This window comes from Procambarus clarkii, chromosome 19, assembly GCF_040958095.1.
Source record: "Procambarus clarkii isolate CNS0578487 chromosome 19, FALCON_Pclarkii_2.0, whole genome shotgun sequence".
Classification (NCBI taxonomy): Eukaryota; Metazoa; Arthropoda; class Malacostraca; order Decapoda; family Cambaridae; genus Procambarus; species Procambarus clarkii.
The window spans coordinates 19,272,219-19,288,538 of record NC_091168.1 but is presented as its reverse complement, the minus strand read 5'-3'; the positions used below and the strand labels follow the sequence as shown (position 1 = coordinate 19,288,538).

The following is a 16,320-nucleotide window of genomic DNA, read 5'->3' as shown; positions in this document are numbered from 1 at the left end:
TCAAAGATGACCATGACTTCACTATCAGGTCGAAGATTGGTGGCTGTGTCAGAAAATAATTGATGAGAACAATCTGGGTCCAGAAGGCTCGTCTACACATGGAGCATATGTGCGTGGTTGCTGCTGTAGTCGCGGTTGCTCATGCTTTGCGTGCAGCGCGTTAATTCTGGGCCTCTGCAGTTCGTTTATTCTCTGCTTCGCCAAGTTGGGCGGTGCTGAGCAAGCAATTCCTAAGTGCTGGGGTTGATGGCCAGGTCTTTGAAAGTCACCTTGAGGCAGTCGAATCTGTTCTTCTACCCCCCCCCCCCCCTTCCCGAGCCTTAAATTTGACTTCAATTACAGACCAACCTCCAAGAAAACTTTGCAATTATCTCATAGATGGCTTGCATTAACTTTTTGAAGGTAATCTACTATTTTCACATTTTGGTCTTCAAAAACCCCTTGGACAAGTTCTTCATCCAGCATGGTTATGTATGACTTCTTATCTAAATCCCAATGTTTTTTGAACTTACAAAAGTGACAGATGTGTTCAGCCACTAAATATTATTAAATCTGTCGAAAATTTGCCATACGGGTCATTCAAATAAATAGAACGGGGGGGGGGGGGGGGGGGTGAGCAAAGTGATGTAAAAATAGGAACTTTGATAAAATGTAACACCCTTTTGGGTATTATTGCATTCCAATTGCATCATGCAGGGATTGTTGAGAGAATTGATCCCTCTTCTGTCTTATTGCAAGCCGACCCTTGGTGGTGGCTTCAAATGGACTCTCCATTGCCTTCCTAAATTATATGCCATCACCTTTTTGAGTAGTTCCTTGGAGGAGAGTGTTGACGGAAGCCTGGCAGGTGACACGAGTTGTAGGTTCATGTAAACTATGGCTTGGGTAGCATCTTAAAAACAACAGCTCTGACAGTTTCAAATTATCATACATTGGTAACCTTTAGTCAGGCTGTCAATAATTTCTCCAAATGATCATTGCAGTGTTTTAAAGAACTTTTTTTTCCAATGTGTGGCACAATGTGTGTGTTTCCAAACATACAGTATATGTTTTATATTTTGGGTACAAAGTGTTAGTTTTAAAGTCTGACTATTGAAGGGTTCACTGAAGTGGTATTGTAAACTTTGAAACAGATGAAATACTGGAGACGGCAGAGTGAGGAGACTGACCATATCATCAAGTTGCAGAGGGGCACGGAATCTCATGGTCTTATCCTTGGTCTGATCCCCAACACGTTCTACTGGGTGCGTGTCATGGCATACAATCAGGCAGGATCAGGACCAGAAAGTGAAAGGTTTCTTGGTAAGAATAAATTGTTCATGATTTTACCATATTGATGTACAGTACGAGGCAATGTTTAGTTACGTCACTTGCTATAATCGAACACAGAAACATGTTATTAGATTTATTAAGAGCTAACTGAACATTAATGTAAATTTTCACATAATGTTAACTGTGGCAACGTAAAGTGTTTTTCATATTGCTAGAATAATTTCCGTCTATTAATTTTGCATGCTAAATTAACCTTTTAGGAATATTCATTATCAACATTTTATTGTAATTTGTTAGAAAGTTTAGTAAAGATGTTTAACATGAGTGTTATATACTGTTATGATGGCTATATAAATACTGTATGAGTGAATGAGTGTGCACAGTAACCTGATATATATATGCATGAGAAAGTGTTCTAGGCAGTGGTTGGGGTTGAATGTTTCTGAGGGAGGGGAGTGGTGTTCCTTGCGAGTTTTTGAGAAGTATTTCGGGGGAGAGTTTCTGGGGGCAGTTTTCAAGCGAGATTCTTGGGAGGGTTTTGGGGGGGAGTTTCTGGGGAGTCGGTTCCACACTTTATCATAATATTCTCTTATGTGAATGTGTTTGTGGATGATACAACAAATTCTGTGAAGAATAAAAATAATTGCAACATGTATTAATAATTCTCCAGGCTAAGCAAGTTTTTGAAGTAAGATCCTTCAGGTTTTGCATTTCTTTTACCTTTCCAAGTGTAAACAGCCTTATGTAAATTGTAAATACTATGCTATTTAAACAGCAGTGTCTCTTTTCCCATAACCACCTCTTATTTTTCCATAGAACGAACATGGCGTCATCCTCCTCTCATGCCTCCCAATGCCGTCAGGGTGTATCCCATCAATCCCAGCACCATTCGTGTCACTTGGAGAGGTGTTACGCCAACGACTATGGAAGAACCACTTATTGGCTACAAAGTAAGTGCTTTACCATACAGTTGGTACTCGTAATTTGATTCTGTATTCATAAATACATATGCAAAGGCTGGAAACCTAGTCTTATTATGGAATTAAAATTGTTGGATGATAGAGTTTATCTGTTATTGTTTGTGGAGTGAAATCTAGCTCACCTTGAGCCCACCTCCTACCATGTTGCAGCTGGTTGGTTTTAAATCACTGGACATTCTATTTCTTCACTATATTTTTTCCTTGACTCTGTCAATGGATGTGACTTCTACAACTCTTTCTTTCCATTTATTCAACTCTTGTTTTTCTAAAAGTTTTTATTCATTTTTAAATACTGATGTGTATGAGCTCATTCTTTTCGGTTGGTAAATATAAATTAGGAATAGCATCAGATCCAGTACTGAGCCTTGGGGAAGGGGAACTGCTGGCTACATCTCTACATCTCAAGTTTAGTGTCTTTCCAGTTATCACAGTCTGCCTCAACTTATACACTAGCCTTTATGTGTTGAACTGTATCAAATACTTTTAGTCAGTCTAGGAATATACTGTACAATCTACCCAACCTTCTCTCCTGTCGTATCTTGGTGACCTTGTCGTAGAGCTGTATCAAGTTTGTCAGATTCGACTTTCTCCCTCTAAATGCACATTGTCTCTCATGTTAAGAATTTTACCCTTTCCAGATTCCCTACCAATTGCTCCTTATGTCGGTTCCTAAATCTCTCTTGTTCAGATACATGTAGTTGTCAACCTTGTAGCATAGCTTCCTTCTGGGCTCTGCTCAAATCTTATATACTTACTGGGGTTGAAGTTGTACTTATTTTACCTGAATGGCAGTTTCACTGCTGTTGTATCCCTCAGGTTATGCAAGTGTTTAAGTCATAAGCTGAAATATTGAGAGTAGTCTGAGAGAGAGTAGAAGACTAGGTCACATCTTGATGTGTTCTAGCCCATTAAATTTGACAGTACAGTAATGATAGTCACTGTACACAGAGGGATTACCAGTAGGTTAAGTTCATTTGCATAACGATTTACCACTATATAATAATAATACTGTAATAATAATAATAATATTGATAATATTTTATTTATGAAATATACAAAGCAACAGGGTTTTATTAGTTACTTAGTAGGTAAAGTAATTGTATATTTTATAAAGCCACTAATTACATAGAGAGCTTCAGGAGAAATTCTGACATTCCTAAAGATGTGCTTTAGATATCTTTTTCCCAGTACAGTACAGTACTAGTGTCATGGTATCACTGTGTTCATGTATTTACAGATCAAAGTCTGGGAAGCTGATCAAGACTTCACAAAGGCAAATGATACATTTGTATACATTGGCTCTCCCCTGGAGGCTTACATACATGATCTGACTCCTGGCAAATCTTACAATCTGCGAGTATTGGCATTCTCTCGGGGCGGTGATGGTAAGAAGTCTTCACCTCCATGGAGATTCCAGATGGGTAAGTAGCTTGACCAGGAATTACAAACAAGTTGGCATTTATTGCATTTTTTTTACACTCTTCCTCTAAATATAAGAGGCATAATTTGCCAGCCCCTCTCCACGTTCAAGAGGAAACTCGGCAAAAGCCTCCAACAGGTGCCTAATCAACCGGGCTGTGATTCTTACATCAGCATCCAAACGGCCCAGTTGATCAGACTGTCGACCAAAAGGTCTGGTTAAGGACTGGGTAACCGGGATTTTGATCCTTGGAACCATTTCAAGGTGATCTCCTCAAGGTAACTTGTAGCAAAATATTCATATTTAATTTGTCTTGGTGGCTTGTATGCTTCATATAACATATATCTATTTGATTTTAAAATATTCTAATAGCAATAAAACAGTTTGAGTTCTTACAGAAAACGTATTACTGTATATGGTACAAGTCATTATTTAATAAATCTAACAAAATTTCATTCAATTCAACCTCTGGTTGAATTATTGAGGACCATTAACCTTGGAGAAGTCAATAATAAGCATTCATGGGAATCTTGTAGATTCTCCAGAAATATATGTCGATATATTTCGATATTTTACTACCATGTTAATAAGTTTTTTCTTGGTACTTCATTAGATGAAATAAATTTTGTTACAAATAAAGTAAATTTACTTTTAATGATCTGAGGTTGGGCATCTCTTCACGCTACATGGATGCTGGAGGGTGGGTAAGATTACAAAAGCTGTTTACCCCCTGGATTACCCATCTTGCATTTACATTTAGCACCAATGTATATCCATATACACTTCACTTTAAATTAGTTCATTATTATTGATGTGACATTTTAGGAGACACTGATCTTCTGCGAGGAGAGGCCCCTGCTCCATCCCCCGACTACCGCCTTGGCTCCAGCATCCTCTTTACGTTCCTGGTCGCCTTCTTCACCCCACTCGTGCGATCCAGGTTTTGTATTTCCCACTTCACTCCTAATGTCAATTAATTCCTTTGACCAAGTACTCGAGAGCTAGGTTATAACGAATTTCTTTGAGGCTCCGGCTGTGTTCGCAGACTTCACGTGTAAAGAATCCCATCCAGTATTATCGTCCACATTATAATTCTTGAAACTTTCTTTGTAAAAGTGATAGTAAATGTTTTTTAGAGGGAGATGAAGTGGTAAAATACTTAATAAGAATAATTGTATGCCTTGTTAAATCATAAACAAGGATGTATTGTATATTTGTATTGACAGAATATTACTTTTCCAAATTGATAAATAATTAGTTGCCTACAAATGTAATGGTATAGATAGTAAATTAACAGTTATAATATAATATAATATAATCTATTTTTTGCAAGACATTTAAAGGGATTAACATTTTCTTTCTAAAATTCAGGCTATAGTTTACATTGTGGCTGTACATGTTGTTGGACCCCACACACCATGTCTTGGTTATTGCCACAGTCCTTGTCAGAAATGTTTTGTTTATTGTTTTCCGGTGTAAGCTTGCTGAGGCAACTCAAGTAATAATAGATATAAGCTCATAAAACATGCACAACCAGCTACCACTGAGATCATGTAGAATTTGGCAGTTATTGATTAGTATGTCAAGTATTGCATTCATCTTGTGCATTGTGCACTTCTAGCATCTTGCTGTATTTCTCTGCACTTACTCCAGTATCTTTGCTATATCTCTGCTAGTATTTCAGTACAGTTCTTTTAAAATTTCAGATTGTCTCAGCAATTTCTATAATGTCATCATTATCATTACTATAATATATTCAGTTCTCACTCATGAAGAGGGAAGGCATCTGCCTGGAGGAAAAGGTAATCAATACTGCCTAGGGAAACAAAGTTATAAATATTAAATTTCTTTAAGTAGCTTTATATTGCTAGCTCTTATCACGCAGAAGTGACGAGTCAACTCTTGTAAACTATTTCAAGTAAAGTTCTCTATAGCTTTATTGAGATACTGTAATGTCCATAAGGGTAAATACTAATGCACTTACAAGTACATTACAATATAGATGAAAATTGCAAAACAATAAAAAATAAAATAAAAAATATATAAATAAATTTAAGCACATTACTTTTTAACAGGTTGTGAAGATAGCATTGTCATTACAAATTATATATATATATATATATGCCTATAAGTTTATCTGTTCAGTATCATTAGAAAGAATGCATTAAATTTGTCTCCTTTTCATATTTTTATCTAATATGACAGTCTTAAGTAAATAGTGGATACTTTCTTCTACCTGTATGGTATACATGGTTTCCTACCTTAGTCCTGCATCAAAGACTCGATTTTCATCTTGCCTCTGTGTCCTTGCATACTTTGCTTTACAGAATGAAATATTGTGCAGAGTCTTTGCAATGCAGGGTTTCATGCTTTACAGAATGTGCATGACTGCTAAAGTTTATCTTTAACACTAGTAAGTACTTAGCATTTTCAGAAACATTTATGAATTTGAAACTGCTCTGAGTTTATATTTATCTATAAAATGACAACTTGATCAAATCTAGATCAGTTTCTGATTGCAATATTAGATCAGCTACCTCAATATCAGCTGTTGGTCATGTTCTGTACCATTGTTATATCACCCATTCTCAAGAGGTTCACAAATATAAACATATGCAATATATTATGTTCATATTTTATAGGCAAGTCATTTATTAATAATGACATTATTTAAAAATAAAATAGTCGGACAGGCGTGAAGAAAAACGAGGTGACAGTTGATTACTTTAGCTGTCATCCCCACCTATCCTCATACCTGGAGAGAGGTGACAGGTCTGCTGATTGCTTTAGCTCATAGCTAGGAATGTGTGTGTGTAGAAGGAGCTACTGGCAAGTGGCTGGCTGGCTATGACTGGGTGAGTTTGTGGTGAGTGCATCTTCAATTGTAGCTATAATTTGTATATTGGTGGTGTTTAACAGAGTATGGCCATAATTCTTTATAATGAGCATAATGAAAATTGCCAGACATTTGCCTGACTTCTCATTGTTCTCATTAACCATACTGCATTAAATATACAACAGCATGAAGTGCTTTAAGGAAATCAGGCAAGTGACGAATTGGTTACCTCTGTGAATGCCCATGGTATACTGTATAACAAATACTGCACCTGTTAGCTCAGCAACTATTGTGTGTGTCTGACAAGTAAACTTTATAAACATAACACAAAATAAATTTCCTGTTATGATTTTCAATGTTGAAAATGCAGTTTTGAATTGCCAAGATAATTTAATTAGCTAGTACTGTACATTCATAATTTTCTGCATTTAGTGTGCTTTTTACAGTATATCAAAGATAAATGAAAACTAATGTTTAAAACATTCTTTGTATTAGTTCATAATTAACAATTTATATAGAACTTAAAACAGTGGAACCTCGGTTTATGAATGCCCCGGATTACGAATTTAGGTGGATATTTACGAGTTACTGCTGGGTGAACATAGACATCAGATGTAAGGTTTCCTTAGATGAATGACTAACCTTTCCCAGGAGGCAACCCACAATATTCACCAAACTCCAAGCTGCCTATTTACTGCTAGGTGAAGAAAGGCATCAGGTGTATGGAAACATGCCCAAACGTCTTGTCCTGCCTTTAAATCAGACCCGGAACCATTCTGTTGTTGGCTATTTTTGCCTGCTGACATTATTAAAGAAAGTTTGGTTGATCATTGGTAGCTTTTTAGTCTTTGAAGGATAATGTGTTACCTAGTAGGCCTACACTTGTTTTATTCCTTCTTTATCTAAGTTTTATTATTAATCTAACATTATCAATCAGGTTACATAGTGTGAGTCATTCTTCTGTGGGGGGGAAAACAGAATTTACTGTAAGAGTAGAAAAAGATTAATAGTTTCATGATTTTGTGTACTGTAACAGAAAATAAAGTTGTAAATCACTGCTGTATTAGTTATGCAGAGAATAGTAAGGTTGAGAGCAGTCTTTATTGAGAGATGTCCTCCTGCAAGGGTTCGAAAAGGCCCTTATAGGTGAAATGTTTTCCCAGGTATAGTCGTCTACTCTCGGCTTCATGTTTCTCTACAACTTTGTCAGGACTTTCAACCAGCAGCTATTAGTAATGTAAAATATCTTCTTATTTAAATTTAATGTTAAATATTATAGTAATTATCCATTATTTTGGTTTCCTAGATTAAAAATAAGAACATTTTTTAAGATTAAGATTTGTTAGAAATATTGCTGTGCCTTTAATCTGTTCATATATTAAGTTTTGATTGTGTACTTTACTAAATTACCTTTTCATATGAGCATTCATATTTTAAGTTGCACACAGTATACATAGTTACTGTATAGTGATATGTACCAAGATACATCATGGAAACAACTTCAGAAATTATAAATACAAAAGTAATATTACACAAGTGAAGGTAATTTTGATAAGAACTACTCTCATGATTTGCATGATTATTCTATAGTGTAGCTGCTTCATTTAGGAAATTTGCCTTATGTCGGAGCTACTTTGTTATAACTAAAACATTCCATTCTGAGATTCTCGCCCAAAATGTGTTATTCTTATCTCGCACAGTTTCTTCCTAAGGTACATTATCACTGTCTCAACAGGAACTGCAATGTTCAGCCAGGTGGGTCTATATTCTGGTACAGAAATTGGAATTGGGCTGAGAAAGCCCAATTCCTATTAATTCAAAGCCCTTGCAAGCCCTCCTTGGCATCACAAAGCATGCTAAGGAGTGCTCTAACAATGACTTGGCCTGCCTGATCACTGTCATGTGTCTTGTATACAAGTCTGTGTCCTGATTGTTAGTCATCTGTTTACCTAGTGTGGCAATGGTGGCAGCTTGGTGAGTTGACATGCTTTTCTAAAAGGTCATTTGGTGTGTTGGCCTGACATGTGTGATTAATGATGTGCACTGGGATTATAGCCATTTCCTCACCTTGAGTGAGAAGCATTCAGAGTATTTTGTGTCCCTCCAATTCACACTGTTAGTTAGCAAGAATGTATTTGTTTTTAGGTGTTTTGCAGTGGGCTCTCACTTTGTCAGCTGGTAAACTCTTAAGTCGGCAACAATTCTCATCTTGCCTGGCTTCAATCGGGGGCAGACCAGGTGACCCAGAGTTTTGTGGTCATGTAGAGTGCTACTAGGTGGTATCTGTGGTGTCGAGGGGTGCATGGAAGGACTTTGACTTGATAGTTTTTTTAAATTTTCCAAAGCCTAAAGCATCAGAAGGTTGACCCACCTTACTGCACATCAGTTCCGTATGTAAACTTACCTTGGGGGAGCAACCAAGTGACACATTCAGAAAGGCAATCTTCGTGTAGTGCAACCTTGATAGAATGGAAAGGTGAGATCAAACCAGTTATGGGTTTTTAAAGATATCATTGTATCCAGATTTTTACTATTGCCAATTTGTTTGTTTCTTAACACAGATGCATCTATGTTCAGAATTACTCTTAATATATAAACAATGCATTCTAAATATACTGCAAGATAAAAGTACAAAAATAAAATAATTATTTTTCATGTAATGGAAGAGCAGCCTTATCCTTGTTACCATCTGAAGGCATAATAGTAATACAGTACTGTACTGTATGGTAGGACTGTGTAAAACGAAAATACACCAGTTAATTGAAGGTCGAGATGTGTGACCCAAGAACTGAATCTTGACACCATTTAGGCACAAGTGTACAAAATTCCTCGCACTACACTGCTGCCATAACCATTTGTATATAGTCTTATGGTTTTCCAGAGTTGGAGAGAGGAAACATGTTAGGCTTAGCATGGTTCCTCTAGACTGGCAACTGACCTTTCCTAGGATGCAACCCACAACACTAGACTAACTCCTGGGTACCTCTTACCTGCTACTTGAACAGAGGCATCAGGCAAAAGTAAACGTTGCCCAATCACGTCTGTCTTGGCACGGGAATACAAACTGGAACCTTTCAGGTGTGACGTGGTTTCACTGACCACTGATTTCTTGCATAATTTTATTATTCTAACCCTTTGTGGTTCAATGCCAAGACTGTTGGCAATGTTTCCACTTCCTTATGAGCAACAGTACTGGTAGTGATGCTAAACTCCACCTCTAGTGTCTCACTCTGCCACTGGTTTCCCCTGGTCACGGTTATTTTCTCAATACATTTCTTCTGTATTTAGGAACTTCCACTGGTCCCTATTTACTCTAACCTCACTACTACTATCTGTAGACATCGATTCTCCTCGCATACAAAATGGATGAAAATTCTTGAGTAATGAGAGGTCAGGAGAACCACAAAGGCTGAACACTAAAGTTGAGCTACAACAACCACAGAAAACTTTAAACACACTAAGTGCATTACACAATACAATTACTACAAATTACATAAAACCATATTTTGATATATTTTACTTATTACAATACAGTAACAGTATACTGTAATTGTATATTTTATAAAGGCACTAATTATGTACAGTGTTTCAGGCATTAACTTAATAAAGGCATAAGAATAAAAAACAACAATTATAAGTAAGAAATGTGAGAATATTTAGGCAGAGTCAGACCACTGTAACGGCATGCCTTGGTTTTATCCACATGCCATATTCCATTATATCAAGGTTTGTTCCGCGAGCCAGTCTTTCCACTCCACCAAGGGTTCCATTCTATCAACGTTGCACTTGCACTTCAATCCCATTTTTTCTATGAATGTTTATTTTACAAGGATATCCGTCCAGGTGTATGAAATTACGGTTCGTGTATATATTTTTTTAACTACAGTAGTGATACAGTAAGTTGTTTAACTACAGTAGTGACACAGCAACTTGTTTAACTACAGTAGTACAACAAATTGTTACATTAAATATTAGTCAGTTTTGCAGCATTGATTTACTCTCGAAATTATAAGATTTAAAAAGTTATAAATTTAGGTAAGTTATTGTACATTTAATGACTATAGAACTTGTGGTTCAGTATATAACATTAGTGCTGTTTTTATGAAACTGGTACAGCAAAGAGGTAAAAAAAAATTGGTTTATACCACACTTGGGTATACAATATATGAAAACCAACCAGTTTTCACTCGTGTCCAAAATTAATACTGTATTTATGAAAGTTCATACAATAAACACCACAGTACAGTATGTACATGTAATTTTAACTTTTATAAGTGCTGCATTTATAAATTTTTAATCTATTAAGCTATGTTTTTATTAACCTCCATGAGATAAGTGCATACTGTATTCTCTTGGTCATGTGTTAAGGTTTGGTTAATATTAGACCAGGTAAGTTAAGGGTAGAACATGAGTACTCTATAGAGGAAACTAGAGAAGGGTCATTGTCCATTGTTCATTGATAAAGTCCATTGCAGGTCTTATTCCTATGACATCTCTCGTCTAATGTCTTTTACTCTCATATTTGCAATCTGAATAGGTAAAAAGAAAATTTTGTTATTCTGTGCTACATTGCTAAATAATCTTATGGATTTGTTTGTTTGTTTGATGATAATTGTTTGATCCTGGTGAGGTCAGGGTTAGACAAACAACAAAATGTGCATCTACGATGAATAAGTTAATCATCAGCATTACCACCATTCAAAGAACAGATTATAACTTAAAAACAGGTTTTCTTTAGTACATCTGGAATTTAACACAACAGCATTATTACAATTTTTAATTTTCTTATGGATATGTTCCATTCTATGTAGATGTCTTCTAGCAACAATGGGGTGAAGAGCTAGTTCACTTAGTTTTTCCCATTTTACTTCAACATTATCAACAACAGGAAGTCTTCAGTGATATCCCTGAAGACATCAGGAATATCATACCATACTGTACATAGTATGGGGAACACAAGTAAAACATTTGGCAAACCAACAAATATATATATTTATAGCTGAAGGTTCAGCAATGAAGGTCATGTCACTTGTACATGGGTAAGGCCCCCCCCCCCCCTACTCCCAGTATTATTCTGACCATCAAACTACCACGACATATGAAGTGGGTAACAAAATTCATGTGTGTTTTTAACTAACTATCCTTATCAAATCAAGTCTACATTGTTTGACTATGGAAACATGGATGAGAACAAAAGTGACCTAAAAGGTTGGGATTTCTGTTAACTGAGGTACAGTATATATATTTTTTCTTGCCCTTATTGTCAAGTGTGGAAATACGAGTAAAAATTCAACATAATCTACAGGACTAAACCACACGCCAAAAGATGAGATGACCGACGTTTTGGTCCGTCCTGGATCATTATCAAGTAGATTGTGGGCAATCTATTTGATAATGGTCCAGGACAGACCGAAACGTTGTCGTCTCCTCATCTTGAGGTGTGTAGTCCGGTATTCATATCTTCAGCCATGTTATTGTGACTCATCGTCTGTATAATCTACAAGGTCAGGATTCAAGCTAACTGAAGTAGTTTTTTCATTCTCACCCGTGTTTCCAGTCAAGCAGCACGATTCTTTGAGTCAGTTGTTCCTCAATGTCCTTGAAGAGACTGCTTCCCTTTGATACTGCTCAGCTTGTATCTTTCTGCTCTGGTATTGGCATGATGAATGGTATCTAGAAAACTTGAATATTATGTCAGTGCTATATAGCCTTCCAGACTTGGTGCTTTCATTTTATAATTACAGTATTTATCTCCTCTCCCATAATTTATAAAATATTGTCCATTTTCAAACCATAGTTTATTTTCCAATTACCAAAAAATTCTAATTACTGTAAAAAGTGCATTACAAATTAAGTATGCATTATTTTTTTATATGAATGTTGTCCTACACAAAATGCTTCTCAATCTTTGTAATCTCTCTCCGTTTTAACAAGTGTTTCAAGTCAGAATTTAGGCAGAAAAATATAACACTCATCAATATCATTACAATAAACTCATTCTTAATACCAAATTAAACATTTTTAAATATATCATAAATCATAAAATGATATAAGGTATTAACTAACAAGTCTAAGGGGGGTACCAACTAACCTACTGGATGTTTCTAAAAATAAATCATACATTGGCCATATTTTAATTAAAAAAAAATGAATAACCTACCTTTATGTAATGGCTGCTTTTTTGCAGCTGTTACATAAAGTAAGATAACCTATCTTACTTGGTTTTGATCCCACTTTCCTACCGAGAGGGATAATAGCAGCACCTGGTCCATCAGCCGATGCAAAGTGGTAATCTTAATATATATATAATATATATATATAGGGGACATGATGGTTTGCTTCTTTCATCATTCCATCTACATCGCACTTTATTGTCATATGAATACTGCAGTATTCATTGTCATGATGCACAATTAGTGTACTGGAAAGAACTCTCAACATTTTGCTACTGCTTTATGGGCTATCCATCGGCATGGAAATTCTGGAATAGCTGGAACTGCTGATATTTCTAATGATGTGCCTAGGAAAAATAAAACATTATTAGAGTTAGAACTTGAAAAGTTCTCCTCCACAGAAAATGTCAACTCTGGTGTTGACATTGTCATATTTATACTCTCAGTTGCATATAATCAAAATTAACAATACAGTTGCATATAATTGACATAGTTACATATAATTGTGAGCTTCAGTTTTATGCACATGAAAGCATGGGAAAAAATTTGGACAATGATAATGTACTGAAGTAAAAAGGGTTTTGTCAATTTCTTAGTGAGAGGGGTTTATGTAAACTGAATTCGGGTACCAGATGTGTTTTTTACCATGGTAAAACTAAGTTCTTTAATACTAAACAGTATAATTGGCCCTGTCAACAGTACCATACTGTGCCCCAATTTCAAAGTAGGCAAAAGGCCGGCATAAAGTCCCTACATGTGGAGATGCCAAGGATAGTGCCTGCATGGGAGGGGAACCAAGGACAGTGCCTGCATGGGGGGAAGCCAAGGATAGTGCCTGCATGGGAGGGAGGGGGAAGCAAAGGACGGTGCCTGCATGGGGGGAAGCCAAGGATTGGTGCCTGAAGGGGACAGAGAAGCCAAGGATGGTCCCTGCATGGGGGGGGGAGCCAAGGATGGTGCCCCTGCATGGAGGGGGGGGGAGCCAAGGATGGTGCCCCTGCATGGGGGGGGGGGAGCCAAGGATGGTTCCCCTGCATGGGGGGGGGGAGCCAAGGATGGTGCCCCTGCATGGGGAAAAAGTAAAAACTGTGCCAGCATGGGAGTAGGGACAGTGCATACTGGGCAAGGATAGTGCCTACACACTTGGTGAGGATGACACCTAACCTGGATGGATTGCATGGGGGTAGTATGATGCCAAGCTCCTGCACCCTGGCACCTGCAATGGGGATCAAAAGCACTGGTAGGCCCCTGCACAGATGCCCAAGAAATGATGCCAGACCCTTAATGAGTGGTCCAAGCTTGGTGCCAAGCTCCTGCACCCATGAACCTTCAGAGACACCCAGAGGATGGACTGAACTCCTGCACCCAGGTGCCAGGTCCCTGCACAGGTACTCCCAAGAGTATGGTGCCAGACCCCTGTGGGGAAGGGGGGGGGGGCAAGTTTATGTGATAACTTGGTCCAACAGGCTGTCGCTTGCAGTAACCTACAGGCCAACATATCTACTTCAACCCAGTTGGTCTGGCACTTCTTGCAGAAACTTATCTAATTACTTCTTTAAGAAGTTTTCCTGACACTATTTCTTATGCTTGCTGGGAGAATATTGAACAGTCATGGGCCTCTCATGTTCATGCTGGGCTCTCTGATTGTGGCACCTCTACTCCTAACTGGTCCTGTTCAACATTTTCTTCCATATCTTTCATTCCAATACGTTATTTTACTGTGCAAATTTGGGAACTGGACTGCCAGTAACTTCCATGTATATACTATTTGACAATTCTCTCATATCCTTTCCAGAGAGTACATTTTGAGAGTTTTGAGACAGTCCCAATAATTTAGGTGCTTTATCGTGTTTATGTGTACCGTATATGTTCTCTGTATTCCCTCTATTTTAACTCTCTCCTGCTCTAAAGGAAAAAGTGAGTACCAAACCGTACTCAAGGCAGGGCAGCACCAGTGATTTAAATAGCATTAACATATGGTTGGATCCCTGTATTTGAACACTCATAATCCATCCAATCATTTTCCTTGCCGACCCTATATTTGCTGGTCATGTTCACAAAATGTCAGGTTGCCAGACATAATTCTCAGATCTTTTACATGTTTCCCTTTTATGGCAGATCTGATTACATTTTATACGCTATATTTCATCCAAGATCTTTATTAATGCTGTTAAACATCATATTTTCTGTTGCCCAAAGATTTTTTTGATGTTGGGTTACAGTTTATCAGTGTCTTCTACGTAAGTAATTTTCATCTTGATTTTTGTATCTGCAAAGGATGATATGAAGCTGTGACTTGTATTTTAATCTATATCAGATATGAGAATGAGAAAACACTGTGGTACTTTGCTTCGTTCAATGTGTAGTGGAGCTATATCTGCCAATTTAAATGCTTCTAGCCCTAGACCCTGGTCACAGGCTAGGATGGTGCCAGTATCCTGCTCACGGACTGAGGATGGGGCCAGACCCCTGCTCACAAGCTAAGGATAGCACCAGACTCCTGCTCATGTGCCGAGGATGCCAGACTTTGGTAAATGAAAATGTACTTTAGGGAAGAAAGGTTTGCTTAATTGTAACAAAGCTCACAATACTGTAGTTGTACCGACCTTCTGAGTAAGATTCCTGGATATCAAAGCTGCTTAGTGACACACTGTCAAGATAAGAATTCTTTCGATGAAAAAAAACTGTTTCCCAAGTGTTGCGGTGTATCATCCACAAAGCTATGCCACATTCCTCATTGAAGAGTTTTAAAACGGTGCCTTTTCCCTTTCGAATATTGCTGTTTACTTCAAAGGCCTGCAAGAGAAAGCAATATATATTTCATTCTTTTATGACTGAGTAAGAGGAGTACTAGACAACATGTAGAGAGGGTTGAACAAATAAAGAATGCTGTACTGTACATAAATATCCTATCATTACTCACTAGCTCCATTGCTAACCTATACCTTTCCCACTGCAAATTTTCCCATTGCTTTCTAAATAAGTACAGTAATGGCACAGTCACAGATCTTTTCCAATAATCTCACACTGTGCTGCTATCACACATCTGGTAAATTCTCCACACCATCTTTGTTCCTTTCTCTCAACTGCATACAATAATACTATCATTTTATAAATTTTGCCAGAAATTACCTACTTAAAATTATCTGTTAGATTAAGGACCTGCCAGAAACACTATGCGCACTAGTGTATTTACAAGAATGTAGAAACCTCAATGCTATGTTCCCTCATAAACCCAATGTACCTTTTTTGTATATTATATTATATTTTAATAGATAAAAATACTTCTTGCCTCTGTCAAATGTTCACTTCTGTTACCACACTTGCCCATCAGTACTCTTCCCCTCCTCCTTCTAAAGTGCTTCTTCTAGAGTTATCACTCTTCCATGTTTACCTTTATTTTGTCACATATCCTTTTCCACCTATCACAATTATTCTAACTCTGGTACTCTACTGATCTTGTTCTCTAGACTATACCAAAATACATATTTTTCATTCTCACTTCTGACATTCCAAGTAGCATATGTGAGCACACATGTACACCTTCAAAAATATACCAAAGCATAGGTCTCACATGCAAATATGCTCCAGGTGCTTCCAGAGTAGCATGCTGGACTTAATAAGAAAACATGTCCCAAC

General features: G+C 37.2%; 2 protein-coding genes across 3 annotated transcripts in view; one reads left to right on the top strand and one right to left on the bottom strand.

Annotated features, from left to right (window-relative positions):
• The window catches only part of Cont (Contactin), a 33,481-nt gene extending 22,668 nt beyond the window's left edge, over positions 1-10,813 (top strand). Inside the window, exons 23-26 of the mRNA XM_045741159.2 lie at positions 1,134-1,302; positions 2,089-2,222; positions 3,490-3,673; positions 4,498-10,813. Coding sequence (XP_045597115.1) covers positions 1,134-1,302; positions 2,089-2,222; positions 3,490-3,673; positions 4,498-4,649 — 639 coding nt within the window. The 3' untranslated portion in view covers positions 4,650-10,813. The remainder of the gene's footprint in view (positions 1-1,133; positions 1,303-2,088; positions 2,223-3,489; positions 3,674-4,497) is intronic.
• Positions 10,814-11,162: 349 nt separating this feature from the next.
• Positions 11,163-16,320, bottom strand: part of LOC123757491 (uncharacterized) — a 13,533-nt gene continuing 8,375 nt past the window's right edge. For both annotated transcript variants that reach the window (XM_045741163.2, XM_045741165.2), the window contains 2 exons: positions 15,288-15,477; positions 11,163-13,028 (listed from right to left, as the gene is read on the bottom strand). In XM_045741163.2, coding sequence (XP_045597119.1) covers positions 12,943-13,028; positions 15,288-15,477 — 276 coding nt within the window. In that variant the 3' untranslated portion in view covers positions 11,163-12,942. The remainder of the gene's footprint in view (positions 13,029-15,287; positions 15,478-16,320) is intronic.